At 56.8% G+C, this 19,817-nt stretch overlaps 1 protein-coding gene across 10 annotated transcripts in view; it reads right to left on the reverse strand.

Moving 5' to 3' along the window:
• Positions 1–2,607: 2,607 nt before the first annotated feature.
• The window catches only part of ARHGAP27 (Rho GTPase activating protein 27), a 29,494-nt gene continuing 12,284 nt past the window's right edge, over positions 2,608–19,817 (reverse strand). For 6 of the 10 annotated variants that reach the window (XM_057715730.1, XM_057715726.1, XM_057715729.1 and 3 more), the window contains 15 exons: positions 12,416–12,823; positions 12,032–12,211; positions 11,733–11,813; positions 11,577–11,660; positions 11,131–11,198; positions 10,718–10,808; positions 10,083–10,187; positions 6,700–6,798; positions 5,620–5,725; positions 5,355–5,477; positions 5,179–5,277; positions 4,910–4,987; positions 4,690–4,824; positions 4,429–4,534; positions 2,608–4,324 (listed from right to left, as the gene is read on the reverse strand). In XM_057715730.1, the coding sequence (XP_057571713.1) occupies positions 4,147–4,324; positions 4,429–4,534; positions 4,690–4,824; positions 4,910–4,987; positions 5,179–5,277; positions 5,355–5,477; positions 5,620–5,725; positions 6,700–6,798; positions 10,083–10,187; positions 10,718–10,808; positions 11,131–11,198; positions 11,577–11,660; positions 11,733–11,813; positions 12,032–12,211; positions 12,416–12,823 (1,941 nt within the window). In that variant the 3' untranslated portion in view covers positions 2,608–4,146. Of the gene's footprint in view, positions 4,325–4,428; positions 4,535–4,689; positions 4,825–4,909; positions 4,988–5,106; positions 5,278–5,354; positions 5,478–5,619; positions 5,726–6,699; positions 6,799–10,082; positions 10,188–10,717; positions 10,809–11,130; positions 11,199–11,576; positions 11,661–11,732; positions 11,814–12,031; positions 12,212–12,415; positions 12,824–17,074; positions 17,132–19,817 lie in introns of those variants that run through there. The other 4 variants (XM_057715733.1, XM_057715731.1, XR_009049996.1 and 1 more) reach the window with 4 other exon arrangements.

Here is a 19,817-nt window from a genome sequence, read left to right on the forward strand (position 1 = left end):
ATGCTTTGTGAAGACCTAAAGGGGTGGAATAGGGACGGTGGGAGGGAGGCTCAAGAAGGAGGGGATATGGGGATATATGTATACATATAGCTGATTCACTGTGTTGTACAGCAGAAACTAACACAATACTGTAAAGCAATTATATTCCAATTAAAAAATAAAAAGAGTGAATGATGTCCCTCCATGGACTACGTGGATGAACCTGGGAAACATGCTAGCCCGTAGCCTAGTGCGGAAGAGAAGGCTATGAAAGCACAATTACATTATAGCAAGGCAAGTGTGATGAGGGAGAGAGGCACGTATGAGAGATCTGAGGAGGGGTGTGGGGGCAGGCGTGAGCTGAGGCTGAGAGGAGAAGGAGGAATTAGCCAGGTAAAAGGGAGGAAGATGGGGGGGCTGTCAGTCCAAAGGCAGGGAGGCAAGGAACATTCTGGAGTGTGCTGCGAGCTACAGGCATGGGCACAGCTGGTGTGCAGAGAGGTGGGAAGGGCCTCAGAGGCCACACACCGAAGTGCCATGGTCAGATGGCTGCTAAGTGGATGATGGAACTGGGAGGGGAGGAGCCCATCCACATGAGAGGCTGGTGGGGGTGGGGTGGAGAGGCAGATCGGGAACTATGTAGGGGGTAGAAGATAGGGACTTGGCGGCTGACTTGATGTGGAGGGGGAGGAGCCTCGGGTGCATGGGGGTGCTGTGCCCTGAAATAGGGGGAGGGGCTGGGTTCAGTTTTGTCGTAGGCAGGTTGCACTTGGGGTGCCCGGCAGCCACCCGTGCAGGGGGACATTTGCACTTGGAACTCGGGAGAGAGTGGTTTGGGCTGGTGACGGAGATCTGAGTGATGCACGTGCAGGCTTCATGACAGTCCCCAGAGGGCAACGGATGCGGGCCCTTCAGGGATGGTGGAGGGGAGAGAGCAGTGGGCTGGGGCATCGCCACTTACAGGCTGGACAAAGACCCAGTGGCTGCGAGCAAAGGGCAGCGTGTCTCTAGGAGAATGACAGGCAGTTCATGAGTCCACACGCATGCGGGCTGGGCATGTTCACCAGTCTTAGCAACCAGGCGGGCATTGGAGGCCTTTCCTAGGACAGCTGTCAACCTGGGGCATCAGCTGAGAGAAGGAGAGAGGCTTGGGGACAGGCGTCCCTGTGACAGCCCTTATCAACTGTGTCACTTATTTTTGTCTATGCCCCAACCAGATGGCACTTCAAGAGAGCAGATATGGTTCCTATATATCTTGGTGTCTCCAGACAAAGTCCAGTTCATTCCAAATGTATTCACTGTGCACCTACGGTGCTCGCCATGCACTGTGCTCGCAGCGGAGGGTTTATGGCTGAGCTCACACTGCTGGTAGGGCTCACAGTAGGTGCTCAGACTGTGTGCGCGAAGCTCTGGGCAGGCTCTGCCACCAACCTGCGGTGTGACCTCAGGTGAGTTGTGACTTGTCTCTCCAGGAGTTTGCTTATTGGCAGTAGGTGATGTCTGAAACTCCTCCTGGTGACAGAATGTGATGATTCTGGGACTTCCGTACCTGCTGCTATATTTCTTGCCGCCCACCAAGCTCTTGGCAGGGTCAAAAGTTTGGGGTGGGATGGGGAGCTGACATTTCCCAAGACCTTCCTGCCCGAGGGTCCGCCTGCCGATGTCCTGCCACAGGCCCCCATTCATCGTGGTCCACAAGGCCCCACACACTCTGCCCCCGCCAGCCTCACCAGCATCACCTCCCATGCATGCCCACTGGCTTTGGGGGCTCCAGTCACGATGGTCTTCGCTCAGATTTTGTTCTCCCCACAAGCCTTCCTGCCTCAGAGCCTTTGCACACACCGTTCCCTCAGACTAGACACCCTTCCCTTAACTCCTCACCTTGTTGACTCCATTCTTTAGTGCTTGGCTCAAATGTGGCTTCCTCAGAGGCATCTTGATGCCCTGGGGGACAGTCACACTCCAGTGACAAACGTTCAGAGCACCCTGCGCTTTTCCCAGCTCCCATACAAACCAAGTAGTTGGGTGTTTAACATCCGTCCGTTTCTGCCCTTAGACCTGTGAGGGGGTCTCTGCCCTGCCATGGGTCCTACTTTAGAAGGCCCTACTCTTCACCTTCTCTGTCTGTGCCTATCCCCCCAGGGTGAGGACTCTTTGGGGCCCCGTTGGAGCCCAGGCCCATCCCTTTACACAATGCTCCTGACATGTGGGACCCCAGGCCCATTTCCTCAGACGGTGGACCATATGGGGTGACCAAGGGGCAGCAGTTTGCACTAGTGGACTGGAGTGTCCACCTGTGTGCACCTCCCCTGGGGCCAGGATGCTGTGAGTGTGGGAAGATATGGGGGGTGTGGCTGAGAGCAGAGCCAGCTCTTCTCATGCCACCCATTTGGCCATGGAATTTGGAAGAGTTAAAGAAGTTTATGTTAGAACCTGGCCTTCGGGAATTCCCTAGTGGTCCAGTGGTTAGGACTCCTGGCTTTCACTGCCGAGGGCGCAGGTTCGATCTCTGGTCAGGGAACCTCCCGGAAGCCATGTGGTGACGCAAAAATTAAACAAAACAAAAAACCCAAAAAAACCCAACCTGGCTTTCCAGGTCATTATGAAAGATATTTGTCAAAGTAGGAGAATAGAACACATTTTATTGAACAGTTGTTAGCTTGATTTATAACTTTCCACTATGCTGACGTACAGCATGAGGCCTCCGTTTGCACTCTTGCCCCAGCCCTGCTGGCATTAGGGGTGGGCTTGGGTCAACCCCACCCACTGGACCCTAAGGTCCAGCAGGGAGGCATGTGCAGTACCCCTGCCCCAGAACACAGTGCCCGGCACAGAAGAGCAGATAATAAATATTGGCTGTGAGAAACAAATGAGATAATCCAAGTAAAAAGCTTGGCATGGTGCAAATGTCAATAAATATTAGCTATTATTGTTTGAGCACATGAGTGGGTAGGTGGGGCAGGGGGCTGAGACCCATACACTGAGGTGGTTTGTGTACAAGAAGGGAAGGGGGGCTGATGACCCCAGGGTTCACACTTCCTCCTCTGAGGTCGTGCCCTCCTTCCCCCCTACCCTGCAGGCCTCTCTCCCAGCTCTTCATGGCAAGGTGGGCACCAGGGAGGCACACCTGACAGCCAGGGCACTACGAGGGGCTAGGAGCTCCGGCCAGTGCTATTTCCCCTCCCCCCAGAGAGGAGCAGCGGGCGCAGATTCCCTCCTTGCCTTCAGGGGCCTCCCCAGGCCCAGACAGAACCCACCCAGCTTAGTTTCCCTGCTTTACCATAAGGCCATGCTGGGCTTGGGGGGGTGGCTGAAAGGATTGATTTCACCCTCACAGGAGGCTGTGCTCTGGTGTGAGAGGAGCCTGAGCTGGGGAGCCAGATCACCCACCGGGCCCTGAACAAGTCACTGTGCCTCACAGGCCTCAGTTTCCTCATCTGTAAGATGGGATTACGCGTGGAAATGGATCATGTCAAGTGGCAGGTGCAGGGTACACGTTAAGTGATGGGGAAGAACCCTTGCACAGAGCACAAGTGGATCAGGGAGGGCAGAGGCCCAGAACCCCAACAGGAAAGTTGATAAAGATGGTCCACAGCCCGCCAGTGATTGGGCCTGGCGGGAGCTTCAGTCCAGAGGCCTGGGGAAAGGCAGGGCCAGCTGTCTGCTGGAGGCCCGGGTCAGTCCTGTTTCCGCAGCAGGGAGGCTGTCGACTGCTGCTTCATGATGGGCACAGTGCCACGCACGGGGCCGGGGACCCACAGGGTCTGGGTGAAGGCTTCCACCAGGTGCAGGCCGGACGAAGCCAGGAAGCCCCTCAGCCAAATTCCACCTCGCAACAGGGCTGTCCCTGAAAACTCTCCCCCCACCCGCATTCTCGCGCACGCACAGTAGGTGATGCTGTGATAAAGAACAGAACCTAATTAACCCCCAAACAGGCCACATCAGGGCGGGGGCGGAAAAGAAAAAAATCACATTTTGCGAACTGCCCACCAGGGGTCACCATACCCTCAGAACCGAGGGGTGCAGAACTCGCACCCGCCTACGGACCGGTGGGAGGCGGCGGGTCTCAGAGATAGAGTCCAGCCGCCCAGCTTCTATGCAGGACCACTGTCGCGGCCCCCAGTCCCAGGTCCGCGGCGCCAGCAGCGGGGGGGGGGGGGCCCGCGGTCAGTGCGGCGGGAAGATGTCTGAGCACTGCTGCAGGATGAGCTCCACCACCTGGTTCTGGAACACCATGGTCATGGGCATGCTGGTTTCCTCCGTCTCGGGCCGCAGTAGCGTGGGCCCGAACACTATAGCCACGCTCTGCACCGACATGCGGTTCTGTTCACCGTGCTCGATCACCCTGCGGTGGGGGTGGGGTGGAATCAGGGCCCCGAGCTGGGAGGGAGGCGTGCGGGGATCCTATCAGGCCCGGCTTCCCATTTCCCGCGTGGCTCCCCGGCTCACCGGCACAGGTGCTGGAAGAGCAGCCGCAGCGTGTCGTGGTGGGGGGCGGGCATCGAGCGCACCAGGTCCCGCACACAGCGGCTGCGCTGAGCCTGGTCCTGCAGCTCTGGGCAAGGGAACGGTCAGAAGCAGAGGGAGGAGAGGGAGGGAAACAGAGGGAACTGATTTCCAGTATTGGGGGGGGTTCCCAGCCAGGGGGGGTGCCTGAGGCAGCCCAGCCCCAACGCTACCCCATCCGCCCCACCTGCCCCAGGCGCTCACTGATGGCCGCGATGAACTGGCGGAAGTGTGAGAACGGGAAGAGGGGCTCGGGCAGCTCTCGAAAGAAGAGCTTCAGGGCGCCGGTGATAACGTGGACGTCCTCCCAGCGCCCGTCGTCCAGGTCCAGATGTTCATCTGCGGCAAGAGGAACGGGGAGGAAGAAGAGTCAGCATCCCTTTGCGCCTTCAGGCCTGGGGCAGGGACAGGGGACAGGCCTCACCGTGATCCACCTTATGGCGCAGCTTCTGGATGGTGGCCAGGTTTCCACTGATGCGGTACAGACCGTCGATGTCCAGCCCTGGAGCGGAAGGAGGCGCTGACCCTGGGTTCCGTGGGCTGGCACGAAAGCCCCTGCCACCATTCCTGCTCAGGAGCTCCCGTTCTTTCCCCCTCGACCCTGCATCGGCCGAGGGTCTCCGTTTGGGGTCCTGGAAGGAGGCCTTCAGGCTCCCGGAATGCCCGGCCCAGCCCGCTGGCGCGCGTACTTACCCCGGGCCTCGACCGCCTGGATGCACTTCTGCACGAAGCGCGGCACCCGGCTCCTCTCACGCTCACACAGCTTGGCCAGCGCGCAGCCGAACACCTGGTCTGGAGGAGAGACTCATCAGCGCCGCCTCAACCCTGGGCCACCGGCGGCCCGCTATTCGGGTCCCTCCGGTCGGTACCTTTGATGTAGCCCTTTTCCCGCAGCGACTGCAGCGTGGGCCGCCTCAGCAGGAACTTGCGGAGCTTGTGCCGGACCTTGCTCAAGTCGCTCTCCACGCCTCCGGACCCAGGGGCGGGTGCGGCTGCCAACGGGAATGGGAATGCGAGGGCTGGGTCGGTCGGTGGCGGTGGCGCTGGGGTTGACCCAGCAGCTCCAGCCCGGTCGTCAGCACCCCCGAAAGGATGCCCACCATCCCCCTCCCCCCTCCTCACCCACAAGCACACCTGCTCCAGGCCGAGCCTCATCTTCTCGCCAGCTTCCTAAGCGCTCACTGGACCCGAAGTCCACGCAGCTGCTCTCGCTTTCCTCCTCGGGCGGCAGGTCTGCAGACTAGAATCACACAGCCTCAGAGGGGCAGAGTCTGGAGCTAGCTGGGGGTCCTTCTGGGAGGCGGTGAGGGACCCGTAGTGCCCTCCCAGCAGGCCTGGACTGGAGACCCCTGGGCAGAGAGTTCACTGTTCCCTTGTCCAGGTCAAGCCCCTTCACATCCACCAGGGAAGCCCAGAACATTCACCTCCCTTAGCTGCACGGAGGCCCTCAGGTGTTGGAGACAGTCAGCCTGTTCTCCCCCACCTTTTCTTATCCTGACTACTCCTACCCACCTCCCAGTTCCTGGTCCTTTTTCCCCATAATTTTCCTTAGCTCCTTTGGACGCACTCTACTCGGTCAGTATTCCTCAATATGTGGTGCCCAGTTCGAGCTTGCAGTTTGAACTGGGGCCAGAGCACTGCCAAAAACCTCACCCACCTCACCTCCCTGGATCTGAATTCCTGCTTCTATTAATACAGCCAAGCAGGGCACCTAGTGTTGCCTATTCCCTTAATAGGGAATTAAGAATCAAAAAGCCTCATGTTGTTTCCAGATGAAAAGCTGTCAGAGTGGGCCTGCCCCACCTCTACTTATGCAATTGATATACTGAACTCAAAAAAATGGTAGACTCATCAAGTCAACCCTTTTAAATTACGTCTTCTGGTTTCAGCCTGCCTTTCCAGCCTGAGGCTATTTATCAGAGTATTTACTATTTTCTTGCCTCAGTGTGGAATGGGACACTCCTCTAGGATATGCCCACCTGGAGAGTCCTCCTACAGGACCAACCCCAGAGGCTGGATTCACGTACTTAAGAAAGCCTGTTTCTTCAGCAGCTCATCTGCATCTGCAGGGAAGGGTACTTACCCATGGGCGCCAGGGTGCCGCAGAGCTCCCAGTGCCTGAGTGGAGGGCCCCACCCACAGTGGGCACAGCTGCCCTGCATAATGGCTACCATCCCCTCCCCACCAGCCCTGGCAGCCCCCAGCTCTGCCTACCAGCTCCTGGATGCCCTGGGCGATGGCCTTGTGCCAGGTGCTGATGATGGCCTCCGAGTCATGCTGGATCAGGTACTCTGAGCCATCTCGGCCCCGCAGCTGGTGGGACACAAGTCACTCAGTCATCTCTGGTTCCCCGGGTCTGCCCCAGGGAGGAAACAGGGGTAGAGGTGATCTGTTCCTGTCCCCAGGAACTCAGAGCCTAATATAGCAAGGGCTTCACCCCAAGCCAAGGTATTCCACCTCATTAAAGCCATAGGTAACAGCATCTCTGTCTTACAGATGGGCAAACTGAGGCTCAGCGAGTTTCAGCAACTTCCTCGTGGACACACAGCTAGTGAGTGCTGGAGCAAGAATCTGAGTACAGCGGATCTGCATGGCTCAATTATCTCGTATGCTTTCCCCTGCCCTATGCTGCCTCCCCATGAGCCATAGGACACGGCAGGCCTACCCAGAGCACTGGGCAGCAGAAAAGTCAATGAAGGGATTCCCCTGGTGGCGCAGTGGTTAAGAATCCGCCTGCCAATGCAGGGGACACGGGTTCGAGCCCTGGTCCAGGAAGATCCCACATGCGGCAGAGCAACTAAGCCTGTGTGCCACAACTACTGAGCCTGCACTCTAGAGTCTGCGAGCTACAACTATTGAGCCTGTGTACCACAACTACTGAAGCCCATGTGCCTGAGCCTGTGCTCTGCAACAAGAGAAGCCAGTGCAATGAGAAGCCCGTGCACCACAGCAAAGAGTAGCCCCCACTCGCCGAAACTAGAGAAAGCCCACGTGCAACAACGAAGACCCAATACAGCCAATAAATAAATAAATAATGTTAATTAAAAAAAAAGTCAATGAAAGAAACTCCCTGTGGGAGAACCCAAAGCCATTATTTTATACAATTGAGGAGCAAGCAGATATTAACAGCCTGGGCTATTTTTTTCAGCTGACTTCTGTTTCCCTAACAAAGTCTACAAAGAACAAGGTAAAGCAACTTGGATGGATCTCTCCTCAGTCTCTGGCTCTGAGGACCTAGCGTTTAAGGTTGATGGGAATGGTTCCTTGCTGCAGCTTTGGGTCCAATGAGAGTCAGAGTCAGCAAAAACTGTCTCAGGTAACAGGGTGCAACTTCCAGACTGAGAGAGGGCTGTTTTGGCTGTCTACCTGCTTAACTTAGACTTGAAAGCTATTTAAAATGCTTTCAGGGCTTCCCTGGTGGCGCAGTGGTTAAGAATCCACCTGCCAATGCAGGGGACATGGGTTCAAGCCCTGGGCTGGGAAGATCCCACATGCCACGGAGCAACTAAGCCCGTGTGCCACAACTACTGAGCCCACACGCTGCAACTACTGAAGCCTGTGTGCCTAGAGCCCGTGCTCCGCAACCAGAAGCCACTTTAATGAGAAACCCATGCACAGCAATGAAGAGTAGCCTCCGCTCACCACAACTAGAGAAAGCCTGTGTGCAGCAATGAAGACCCAATGCAGCCAAAAATAAAATAAATAAATAATAAAATAAATCTTAAAAAATAAATAAATAAAATAAAATGCTTTCAAAGACAAAATCAAACAAATCTGCCTGTTCTACCCCACTGCCTCCCTGCAAAGACTAGGGAACCTCCAGTGGGCAGATAGCACAACTTCATTCTAATCTAAACTGACAGGAGCCCTGTCTGTTATCCCAGAGAATGGCCTAACAATGCTTCCAAAACAATAGCTGTTATTTTGGGCAGCTGTCTCAAAACATCATCAGTTCATATTTGAGTTTCATATAGAAGGCAAATCTGTCTAGTTAAATATCAATATACTGCACCAGACATTCATTTTGTTGAATGCACAGGCAAGCCGAGCTCAGGGGACTGTTACTGATGTTTTCTGTGACTCTGGGGTGACTAGGAAGACTGGCCATCCTCGGTGATACAGAATTTGGGGTAGTCTCTTGAGAAAAATCCAAAGTCACCTACAGGTCACCCCTGAGTGGAGGGAGGATGGCTGGAGCTAGTGGGAAGCAGGGGGGCTCCAGGATTTCCATTCAAGACTGTCAGCCTCCCAGTCAGCTTGAGGAGCTTCCAAGAGCACCATCTGTCTTCCAGTCCTTGCCAGAAAAGACAACTCAGAAGTGTCTACTCTAAACTTTCATCAAAAGCCCAGTCAGACAGGTGACATTCAGAGAGCACTGTTTGAAGGATGTCCCTTCAGATCAGGAAGGAACGTACCTAGCAAACATGATGTCCCTCCTCAATCTGACGTCCACGGCAGACATTGCTAGTCGATCACAGTGCTCTACCCTGCCAAACCTGGAGAAGGCTCCAGGCCTAATGATCAGAGTGGCTCATGAGATAAAACAGGTTTCCAGCTCTGCTCTGTGGATACTCTGGTTCTAGAACTGAATGAAGCTGGGTGAATCATCATTAAATGACATACTCAACCTCCTTGCAGAATTGCTTTTTCTGAGCTGAGATGGAAGGTCATGCTTTTTCGGCTTTCATCAAATGTTACCTGAAGCAGCCCCAACGGTCCCTTACTAAGCTAGAATGGAGCTGCACACTAGAAATTTCTTCCAGAGCCAAGGGTTAGGTAAAAGCTTTGATTTCCCTCAAAATCTAGGAAGGTTTCCCCCGCCCCGCCACCCCAATAATAAGAGACATGTAACTGACTGCACTCCTGTTTTTGCTTTGGCTACCAGGAAACCTGGAGCTGATTTTTTTCAGCAATGACAACCTTAGTACTTGTCTATCAGCTGTCTCCTAATCCCTCTCCACACTGCCCTCTTCCTCTAATTTGTTTTGCCTGTCCTGGCTTTTCAGTGGCTTTTACCAGCTCAACATATGCTTTTTCATTGTGAGCTGCCTTAAAACATTTGTGGACTGAAGTGAGGGTAAGAGTAGTTTAAAAACAAGACAACACGTGGACAGTGAAGGGTGTGGCCTGGGAGGGTCTTGCCTGGGCCCCACCTGGCCTCTCTCTTTCTGCGGGAGAGCCTGAGAAACGTGTCTACTGCACTGGTTTTTTCACTTCCAATTGGAAGCTGGGCTCTGACCAGCCAAAGCGGGTGCCCCAGTCCATCAGAGTAAGTAGCTGGGGACTCGGAGTCTCCTGTCTGTCTCAGGCCAAAGCAGCTGGGATGAGGACTGCCCTTCTAGGCATGACAGTTTCGTCCCCCAGGGACCCCTACTTGGGACCAAGGACTCCAGTGAACTCTGCTCCTGGAGAGGAAGGTGCAGAGTCCGTAATGCCAGGAAACACTGTGGATGGATCCCCAAGGTGGGGGAAGTTTTGGTTTTCAGCCCCAAGAATTCCAGCCCTAACTCCACAGGTCCCCCTTCTTGGGGCTTGCTTAGTGAGGGTCCCAAACCATCAGTAAGCCCCTTCTCCTTCTCCCCACCCCCACCACTCACCTCCAGCACATTCTTCTTGCTGGATTTGTCTTTGGGAGCCCAGGTGAGAGAGGCCCCCTTCAGCTCCACTGTGTACTCGGGGGTGGAGAGCTTGGAAGGCTGCCTCTGTGGGGAAGTGAAGGAGGGTTGGAGGGAGCCTGGTTTCAGGGCACTCTCAGCTCAGCTTGGGCCTGTCACAGCATCCTGGCTCCAATCCACCAGGCTCCCTTGGCTTCAGGGACAAAATGGGGGTCACAGCTCTGGGGGCAGGGGGCCCAAGTGTTTCTGGAACCCAGAGATCCCAGTACTTCTTAACCATGGAGCCTGCGGGCTGGCTGGTTTTTGCTACCTGCCCACCTAGGAGAGGAATGGAGAAGGGATTGCAGCCCCATCTCTGCGAGCAGGTGTGTCCAGTCCCCAGCTTCCCTGCCCACCAGGCTGGAGCTGTCCATCCTCAGGGACTGGGCCCCACGCCCAAGGTGGCGGGAAGTGCTTGTCCCGGGGTGATCTGCTCTCATCACCCCCTGCCAAGGCCCAGGTCCCTTGACACATATTCCATGGTCTCAGACCTAGCCTTTAGCAAGCCTGATTAGGTAAAGACCCACAGGAGTCAGGAGCAGATGGGGTGGTCCCTGCCCTGGAGGCCTGGGCCTTACCAGGCCACCTGCAGCTGAGGTCTTTGAGTCCTTGAAGAATGTCAGGACACCGCCCTCCAGCACTGTCCAGGATGCACTCCAATGCTTCTTCCTAGGTGGGGGTGGGGAAGTGGGGGTGGTGGTGGCAGGGCTTGGATTTGGTCCTGGGGGTTTGGGACCCCCACCCATCCTCAGGAGCAGGGCACAGAGCTTAGGAATACAGCTTGGGGCACCCAACCGTAAGGGGTGGGCTCCCAGTGCTAAGACCTGGTAGCCAAGCGCCCTTGGGCAAGTGATTTCCTTAGTGCCTCAGGGTCCTCTCAGGGCCTCATAAAGTCACCATGAGGGTTAGCAAGAGCTTGGCACAGGGGACGTGCTCAGTGAACATCATCATTAAAGCCCACCGTGGGGTCTGGGGACAGACGGGCTCTCACCGGAGGCGCTTTCCTTTGTCCACCGTCTTGGTGCGATGGAGCACGCCTGCTTTGTCCAGGGTCTTGATCTTAGGGAAAGAAGGGCAAGGAGGAGGCAGTTAAGGGGGGAGCCATGAAGAGTAGGAGGGGGAGAGGCTAGTCTCCCTCTCAGCCAGCCACTCCCCACAGGTTGGGCCTGAGTCTCCAATGAACCCTCTCTGCTGGCGCCTGGCTGCTGGTGCTGGGGTGCCTGCTCCCGCAGCAGCAGCAGGAGAGACTTCCTTCCGGCTCCCAGCCTCGCCCCGCTCTGAGCCTGGGACAACCCAGAGCCCAGGTTCATTCCGCCAGGCTAGTGCTGGGCTTATGGTGGAGACGTTCCTCCAGACCCAGTCCCAGCCTCCAGAACCTCCAGGAACACCCCAATTTTTCTTGGGGTACTGCCAGGTCTGACATGCCCTCTCCCTTACCTTCTCCTCAGGGGGGCTGGCCTGGGCTGGGGTCTCACTGTTTTGGCTGGATTTGCGGATGCTTTGAGGGGCAGGGACAGGGACCTGGGGAGAAAGACCCTGTCATATATGACTCCCTCCTCTCTCCCTGGCACTCTCCCTTCCCCGTTTGGTTACCTGGGGCAGCTCCCACTGAACGGAGGTGTCATCTGGGTTGTAGAAGTAAGGCTTCCCGTGTTGGTCCTCCAACCTCATCCACTGTGGGGAGAGGGATGATCAGGGCCCTAGCTCACCTCATGATGGGGAAGCAAAAGGTTCCCTCCAACCAGAGCCCAATACAGCCCCGCGGAGTTTAGAGGGGCAGGTGTGGGTGATGCTGTCTTGGGCTGGCATGGATCCCACGCGGGAACTTCAGTTTAGAGTGTTAAGGGGAGCGACCCCGCGGCTGGCTGGGCGCATCTGCCCGCTGCCCCTACCTGTTCTTGGGTGAAGTTGTTGGTGTACAGCGTCTGTCCATCTGGGCTCACATGGCAAGACCAGCCTGGGGGTGTGACCAAGGGAGAGGGGCTGGGTTCCCCGAAGGAGCCCACGGGGGAATAGTCTTCCTCCGGGTAGCTGGTCAGCAACTCGGGGTAGTCCGTCTCAGGAGTGGGGGGCTGCCGGGAGCAGAGACGAGTCAGAGGCTCTCAGAGCCAGGAGTGACACCCGGGGCCCGGCCCTTTCGGTCGAAGCCACGCCCGCTCACCCTAGTCCCTCCCCCCCCCCAGCCATGGGAGACAGAGGCGGGGTCAAAATCTCTCGGAGATAGCCCCGCCCACCCTGGCCAGGCCCCGCCCCCCGAACGAGGCCCCGCCCCTCACCCTCTGGTCCCTGGGGCTGCAGGGGCTCAGGCCCGGCTGCATCGCCTGCTCGTCCTCCGGCGGGTCCTCGCACTCGTCCTCCCAGGCCGTCTCGCCCGTCAGCGAGTTGTAGAAGAACACCCTCTGGCTCTCCTCATCCCAGTACTGTCCCCACTCGCTCTCTAGGCTCTCGTGGCTGCCCACCGAGGCTGGGGACGTGGCCGGGCTGGCGGCGCCCTCGGTAGCCTCGAAGGGCGAATCCCAGGTGGTCACGCCCGTGTCCGGGTTATAGTAGTAGGGGCGCCCGGTGCCCGCGTCCGTGTGCTCCTCCCACACCGGGCCGGGGCGGGGGACGGCGGCGGCGCCAGGCGACGTGACCGGAGGCTGCCTCTCCACGTTCGCGTACACGGGCTCCGGGGGGTCGTCCACCTGCGGGAGGAGGAAGGGGATGTGACTTTCAGGGCCGCCCCGCGGGGTCACATCGTCCCCATTCGGGCACTCGCCACTTGGGCGACTTTCAGCAAGTCACGGCACCTCTCTGCCTCAGTTCCCCCAGCTGCAAAATGTCTGCCCTGCCTACTCCGGAAATTGTAGCGAGGAGAGAATAAGGAAATGTTCTTGAAAGTGCTTTGTAAAGTATGAAGTGCCCCAGATGCATGGGACTATTACATTAATTATTTATTAACAGTAGTAAAATATTGATAAGGAAGTTCTCCAGCTGCACACTCACAGGTATGAGTCAAAGGTTGCACAGGGAGAGAGAAATGGCCTGGGACCAGTCCTTTCTCACCCCGCCCTCAGGACAGTTGCGGGCAGGGCCCTGCTCCATTCTACAGCTCCGGCCAGGAACCCCCAGCCCTCCTTCCTCCTCTGCCAAGAAAGCTCTGAACTGGAACCAGTTCTGCCTCTGGTTCCAGATTTGGAGCTGGAACTTCCCCAGTACAGGGTTTGCAGGCCTCAGAATCAATTCCAGACAAGAGAAAGAAAGAGCCAGATGGGAAGGAGAAAGGAGGGGCAAAGAAAGGTGAGCCCCACTGCCCCCTCCAAAGTAAAGTGAGGCGGGCTGGAGGGTCCAGTCACACAGTCTGTAAGCCTGGCAATGCTTAACACGCTCACGGCTCCCTGCTGCCTGCTGGGCAAAGTCTAAGCCCTTACAAGGGCACCAGAGGCCTTCCATCACCCGCCTGTCTCCCCCCCACCCCCATTTCCTGCCACTCCTGGCCCTTGCCTTGAACTTTAAGCTCCAGTAGCACCGAGTTGCTGGAGGCCCCCGCCCTCTACGCTGTATCTGCTACAGGCCTCAGCTCATTCACAGTCGGCTGATCCCCACCCCTTTCTCACCTGGCTGACTCCTATTCCTTCTTTAGGACTCAGCTCAGGTGTCAGGTTCAAGATCTTTCCCAAGATTTCTCCTGTGTGCCCACCACACCCAGCCTAGCACCCACCAGGAAAAGAAATAACGACACTATCCAACCCCAGTCGGCAGAATAGCACTAGGAGATGAATACTGTTTTCTAAGAATGCATAATTGTACAAGGAAAAGCAGATTTCAAAATGTAAACAATTCCAATTTTGTATTTTTTAGAAACTCTCCAAAATGCTAACAGAGGTCATCTCTGGGTAGTATAATTATAGGAATTGGATTTGGTCTTGTTTAGTCTTTTTCATTTCTGCAGCATCAAAATTTTGTGCAATAAATCTTTTTTTAAAAGCCATAGACGTAGGGACTTCCCTGGTGGCCCAGTGGTTAAGAATCCTCCTCCCCATGCAGGGGACACGGGTTCGAGCCCCGGTCCTGGAAGATCCCACATGCCATGGAGCAATGAAGACCCAACATGACCAAAAATAAATAAATAAACTTTAAAAAACAGTAAAAACATAAATTAAAAAAAAAAAAAAAAAGCCATAGACGTTCCTCTGTTGCTGTAACACCTTCACTAAGCTATAAACTACTGAGAGGGGAAGCACGTCCTGCTCAAGGCAGCCTCTCACTAGGCCTTGGGCAGGCACCTACAAAAACACTCATTTGGCCAGCAAAGATTTGCCTGCTCTGGGCCAGGCACTGTTCTAGGCACTGGGAATGCAGCCGTGGACAGATGGACACAAATCTGCCCTGGCAGGGCTGACACTCTAGTGCACATGTGTGTAATGGTGGTGGTGTGAGGAGGGAACCGAGTAGGGTGATAGGGAAATACACCACACCTCAGTGATGACTGCTGCTAACAAGAAAACAAAAATAGAAGGGGGTGTTGCCGTCTTAGACAGTGTGGCGGGCCCCAGGCATGGAGGGGGCAGGAAGAGCTGGGTACACCAGTCTACTCCTCTCCCTCCCCCCGCAAGCTCCTGTGCGGCTGAAATGGGACCTTCCACGCCACTTCTTCTTTCTCTCTGTCCACAACAGCCTTCCTGTGGCATCCTGTATTCCAACCACACTGGCCTACTGACCCTCCCCCAAACACAAAAGGCATCTTCTTTTTTTTTAGCTGCATTCGGTCTCAGTTGCTGTGCTTTCTTTAGTTGTAGCGATGGGGGCTACTCTTGGTTGTGCAAGCTTCTCTTGCAGTGGCTTCTCTTTTTGTGGAGTACGGGCTTTAGGTGCAAGGGCTTCAGTAGTTGTGGCGCATGGGCTCAGTAGTTGTGGCGCACAGGCTTAGTTGCTCTGAAGCATGTGGGATCTTCTCAGGCCAGGGATCGAACCCGTGTCCCCTGCATTGGCAGGCGGATTCTTAACCACTACACCACCACAGTAGTCCAAAAGGCATCTTCTTACCCCTGTGCCTTTGCTCCAGATGTTCCCACAGCCTGGAACCCACCCCGCCCCCATTCCCTGCTTGTCCAAATCCTGTTCCTCCACTGGCGCTCAGCTCACACGCCTCACCTGGGGGAGGTTTTCTCCCTCGGGCGAGAGAAGTCTAACCCGCTGACACTCTGCCTGTGGCTCTGCTGGGGTCCATTCATTGTCCACCCATCTGCTTACCTTCTCTGTCCCCAAAAGGCAAGAGTGTCTTGAGATCAAGACCCAGGATGATGTAACTGACCATAGTTGACCCCCCAGCAAATGGTCCAGTGCCCTGAGGTGCATAGCCAATCCTTCAAAAACACTTGCCGGGACTTCCCTGATGGTGCAGTGGTTAAGACTCCGAGCTCCCAATGCAGGGGGCCCGGGTTCCATCCCTGGTCGGAGAACTAGATCCTGCATGCCACAACTAAGGAGTCCACATGCCACAACTACAAGATCCTGCATGCCACAGTGAAGATCCCGCATGCCACAATTAAGACCCAGCTCAACCAAATAAATATTTTTTAAAAAATGCTTTATAAAAAACAAAACACTTACTGCATGAGTATGCAAGTCAATTCCATGCCAAACTTCAGCAACAAACAAAAACCAAACACACCTGATACTACAGGAGAGACTAGGGTTAGCTTTGAACAAGAACTTCCTGAAAATGAGAGTTCAGGCACAGGAACCAGGAAAATCCTTGGGAGGACAGGATGGAGGCAGTGGGTGGAGGAAGGTGGATAACCAGACACACCTCCTACCCACCTCAGCTGCACCCACTGAGGCAGTGGCCTTGCTTATCCCTGGGACAGGGGCTGGAAGGGTGCCAAGGAAGGAGACGGGCTCCTGGGAGTGGGGATTTCCACCTGGCCAGCCTGCTGGTTGGGCTGATAGCGATTTCATACAAGGAACACCCCAAGCAGAAGATTTGGGAGGTAGAAGTTTAGGCCCCCCATGTGACAGAGATGTCACCAGGAAGAGATGAGACAGAATTACACTGTGGGGCTCCAGACTGCGAATCAGAGGCCAAATGGGGGCAGGGCAATGTTCCTTGGAGCGAAGGACAGTTTAAGGATTGGAGCTGCCCCAGAGACACAGGCTACATCTCGAGGTTGTGAGGGGTAAGCAGGGTCCAACCCCTGCTAGGGATGCTGCAGCCCTGCAGAAAGAGCTGGACTGAAGTGGCCCCGATGCCCCTTCAAATTCTAGAACTCTCTGTAGAGCCCCCACAGTGCTCAGATAGAGTTACTTTCCTCTCCTGTCAGAGCCTCAGCCAGGCTCAGACTGGCTCCTGGAAGCCAGGTGGTAGAGCCAGGCCCTCAGGCCTTCAAGAGGGAGCTCTCCCCAGTTAGAGCAGGGCTGCCACCCCGTCCCCAACTCCTGGAGGCCCAGGTTAGATGCAGACACAGCCAGTCCACAGGGGTCTGACTAGGGCACCAGGGGTCTTGGAGCCCAGACCCCAGTCATGTTAGAGACATAGAGGGCAGTGAGTGGGAAAGAGGAAGTGGTCTCCCACCTCAGTCCGGAGAACAGAGCCAAGAGGAGCCCGGCTGTTACCAGACCCAGCTGCCCCTGTGCCCCTCTCAGATCTAGTCCCCTCCCCTTGCCTACAGGCAGGTGGCAGGCCTGCCCCCTCCTTCCCCCACCCCCCAATCGGGTCACCACCTCTCAGCATCCCTAGGCTGCCCTCTCAGACAGGCGGGGCCTTGGAGAAGGAAAGAGGAAAGAAAGGAGGAGGCCCAACCTCCGTGAGGCTTCCAGCTTCCGACCAGACCCTGCTCCCTCAGCTCCTAACGGGGCCAGAGGATGGAGGCCCGTTGGCAGCGCCTTGACCCCACAGCCCCCTCTGCCATCCCCATCAAAGGCTGAGCTCACCCCCCAAAGCCAGGGCCGCCTACCTGGCCCCGCAGGCCCCGACTCTGCCTCCTGGTCAGTTTGGCAATTATGTCCACCATCCTGTCCCCTCTGAGCTGCTGGGATGGAGCCCTGGGAAGGCTCTGGGGGTGGAGCTAAGGGGCACAACCCCAGGGCTGGTACAGGGCAACAGGGAAACGAGAAGTTGCCTTGAGATGGCGGGAGGCTGAGCCTCCAGCCCATTTCCTGTAAGGGTTGCGGAAGTGCTGCCTGAGCAGGAGGGTGCCGGAGACAGGGGGGGTGGGGGTGCCTCCGGTTGGGGGGTACTTTTATGTCCAGGGAAACCACTGACCACCGCACTCAGTGCTCTGATCACCAGTGATTTCTGAATCGCAGGCCCAGGCACAGCCACAGAGCAGACTCCACAGAGGCTGGCATTGGGCCCGCGGGTGGGGGAGGGGTGGGCTGCACAGATCGGGGGTCGGCGGGGGAGCAGCTGGATGCTGGGGCCTGGCGTGGTGAGGACAGGACAATGAGTGGCCAGCAACTCCCCCAAGGCCCAGGGAGGATGTGATGGAAAAGAGGAAGCTTGTATGTGGGGGATGTCTCAAAGAGGAAGGGGTCTGGGCAGATGTGGTATCAGGGCGAGCTGGTGTCTGGATCCCTCCAGCCACGTGGAGGACAGGAAGGATTCTGACCACACCAGCTTCTACCCGCCTGGGTCTGCCTCCTCCAGCCTTGGTTACCAAGACGCATGGGTCCAGCCCCACCTGTGCACCCACCCACATGCACAAGTACGCCAGGGCCCCTCCCCCTGTCTCCACGGACCCAGAGAAGGAGACGGGGACTCGCTCCCCCACCCCACCCCACCCTAAGAATTTCCTTCTGGCCTCTCCTCTCCTCCCCCCTCAGCAGGTGGGCACTCCCAGAGGACACAGCACATCCTGGGTGAAAAGCTGCAGTCTCTCCTCTGAGCCCTTGGGGTCATTCTTGTCTTCATTAACCCCCTTGGAGGTGCTTCTTCCTCAGCCCCTAGTGCCCACCACCTGCCAGCCCGAAGGCTCTCCCACAGTGGCTGAATGGGAAGCTCTGACCCTCACCCTCCCACCTGCATCCCAGGGCCCTCCCCTTGCATTTCAGTAATCCTCTGGCCCCCAGACCTGGCTTTCCTCCCTCCCCAGCCCACATCCCCCAGGCTCTCCTCCCCGGTACCCACTGTGGGCTCAGGACAGGGACACCCAAGTAGAGCCAGGCGTGGCATGGAGTTGGGTGTGGGACACTTGGGGAGACCCCATTCAGAGCCAGTCTGGGGCCTACGCCCTACTCTGCCCTCAGGGCTCTAGTATCGCTCCACTACCATCCTCTGTGCCCCAACTCGGAAGCCAGGAGCCCGGAGCAAACTGCTCCCCCAGAGAGGCCTGGAGTCCTCACACTTGTCACACACATGACACGTCACACTGCCCCCACCCTGATGGCCAGGGACCCCCCCCCCCACACACACACGCACACACCCACCAAGAGAGATGGAGCCAAGCCAGGGAGAAGGGAAAGAGCCTCTGTAAATCCCAGAGCAGCTGAGCTACAGGGGAGGAGGCAGGAGCTAGGCTGTGGGAGGGGAGAGAGGAGGACTCGTGTGGGAACCCAGCCCCTCAGCACTGCCCTGTGCGTGGAACAGGGGAGCAGGTCTCTCCCTGTGGCAGGGACCAGGAGTGAAAATGGGGGGATGCTGGGACCACAGAAAAGGCAGCCAGCACCCCACCCGCTGCTCCTCCCCTGTAAGGGGCCTGGCTCCCATGCCTGGGGTCTCCCTTCGGGCTGCGGCCCCACACTTCAGGCACTGAGCAAAAGTCACACAGCCCTGGCGTGCCTTGGTCCCCGAGGTTGGCTCCTCAGGCCTCCTGCCTGGGCTTCCCCTCCCCTGGGAAGAGGAGGTGATGACCACAGCGGCTCCCCAGTGGGGTCCTCCTCCCTCACCGCGCCCTCACGCCTTGAGACGCACATGCTGGGGGAGGGGACAGAAAAAGCAGCTGAACTTCACCCGTCCCTCCCAAACCCTCCCAGAAACGTTGGGGCGGGAGCAGGTGTGACCTTATCCTATCAGCTCTCTGGGGCCAGAGGCAAAAGAAATGCCTGCAAACCAGCGACTGAGCCCAGGGACTGGCTTCGGGGAGGGGGAACAGGACCTCCCTGACTGCCTCTGAGCCTGCTCTGTGCCACCCTGGCTGGGGTGGAGGCAGCAGGAGTCCGTTGTGTTCTTTGCCCCCAGGGGCTTAGCTGTACAGAACCTCCCCTCTTCTGGAGTCTGTCCCCTCTCTGAGCACACCTTCTCCAGGACAGAGCCTGGGCCTCATTCCATGTCCACCCCTAACCCTGAGGAACGCGTTCACCAACGCGCAGTGGGGAGGCTGGGGGTCACTTGGCAGGGTCTGAGTCTGCAAGCCTCAGAACACGGAGCTGGGCGCCTTGCCTGGCCCCGCCCCCTGAGAGGCACATGAGATTCCAAACACAATGACCGGAGGTGAAGTTCTTCTCCTGGGTTTGGGGCAGAAGCTCCAATCAATTAAAGGGAAAAAAGAATGGGGCCACAGTCCAGAGACCTGGCTTCTTGGGTAGCCTCTGCCTCAGTGTCTCTCTGGGCAACCCCTGGAATCTCTGGACCTCAGTTTCTTTATCCATGGAATGGGTTGTCATTCTCTCCCCACTTCACAGGGTTGGTTGGTGCAAAAGAGCCAAGCTGGCGCCTGAGTTCCCACATCCACACAGGGAAGAAAGCGAGGTTGCACTTCT

The sequence above is a fragment of the Hippopotamus amphibius genome, chromosome 17 (assembly GCF_030028045.1).
Source record: "Hippopotamus amphibius kiboko isolate mHipAmp2 chromosome 17, mHipAmp2.hap2, whole genome shotgun sequence".
NCBI classification, from domain to species: Eukaryota; Metazoa; Chordata; class Mammalia; order Artiodactyla; family Hippopotamidae; genus Hippopotamus; species Hippopotamus amphibius.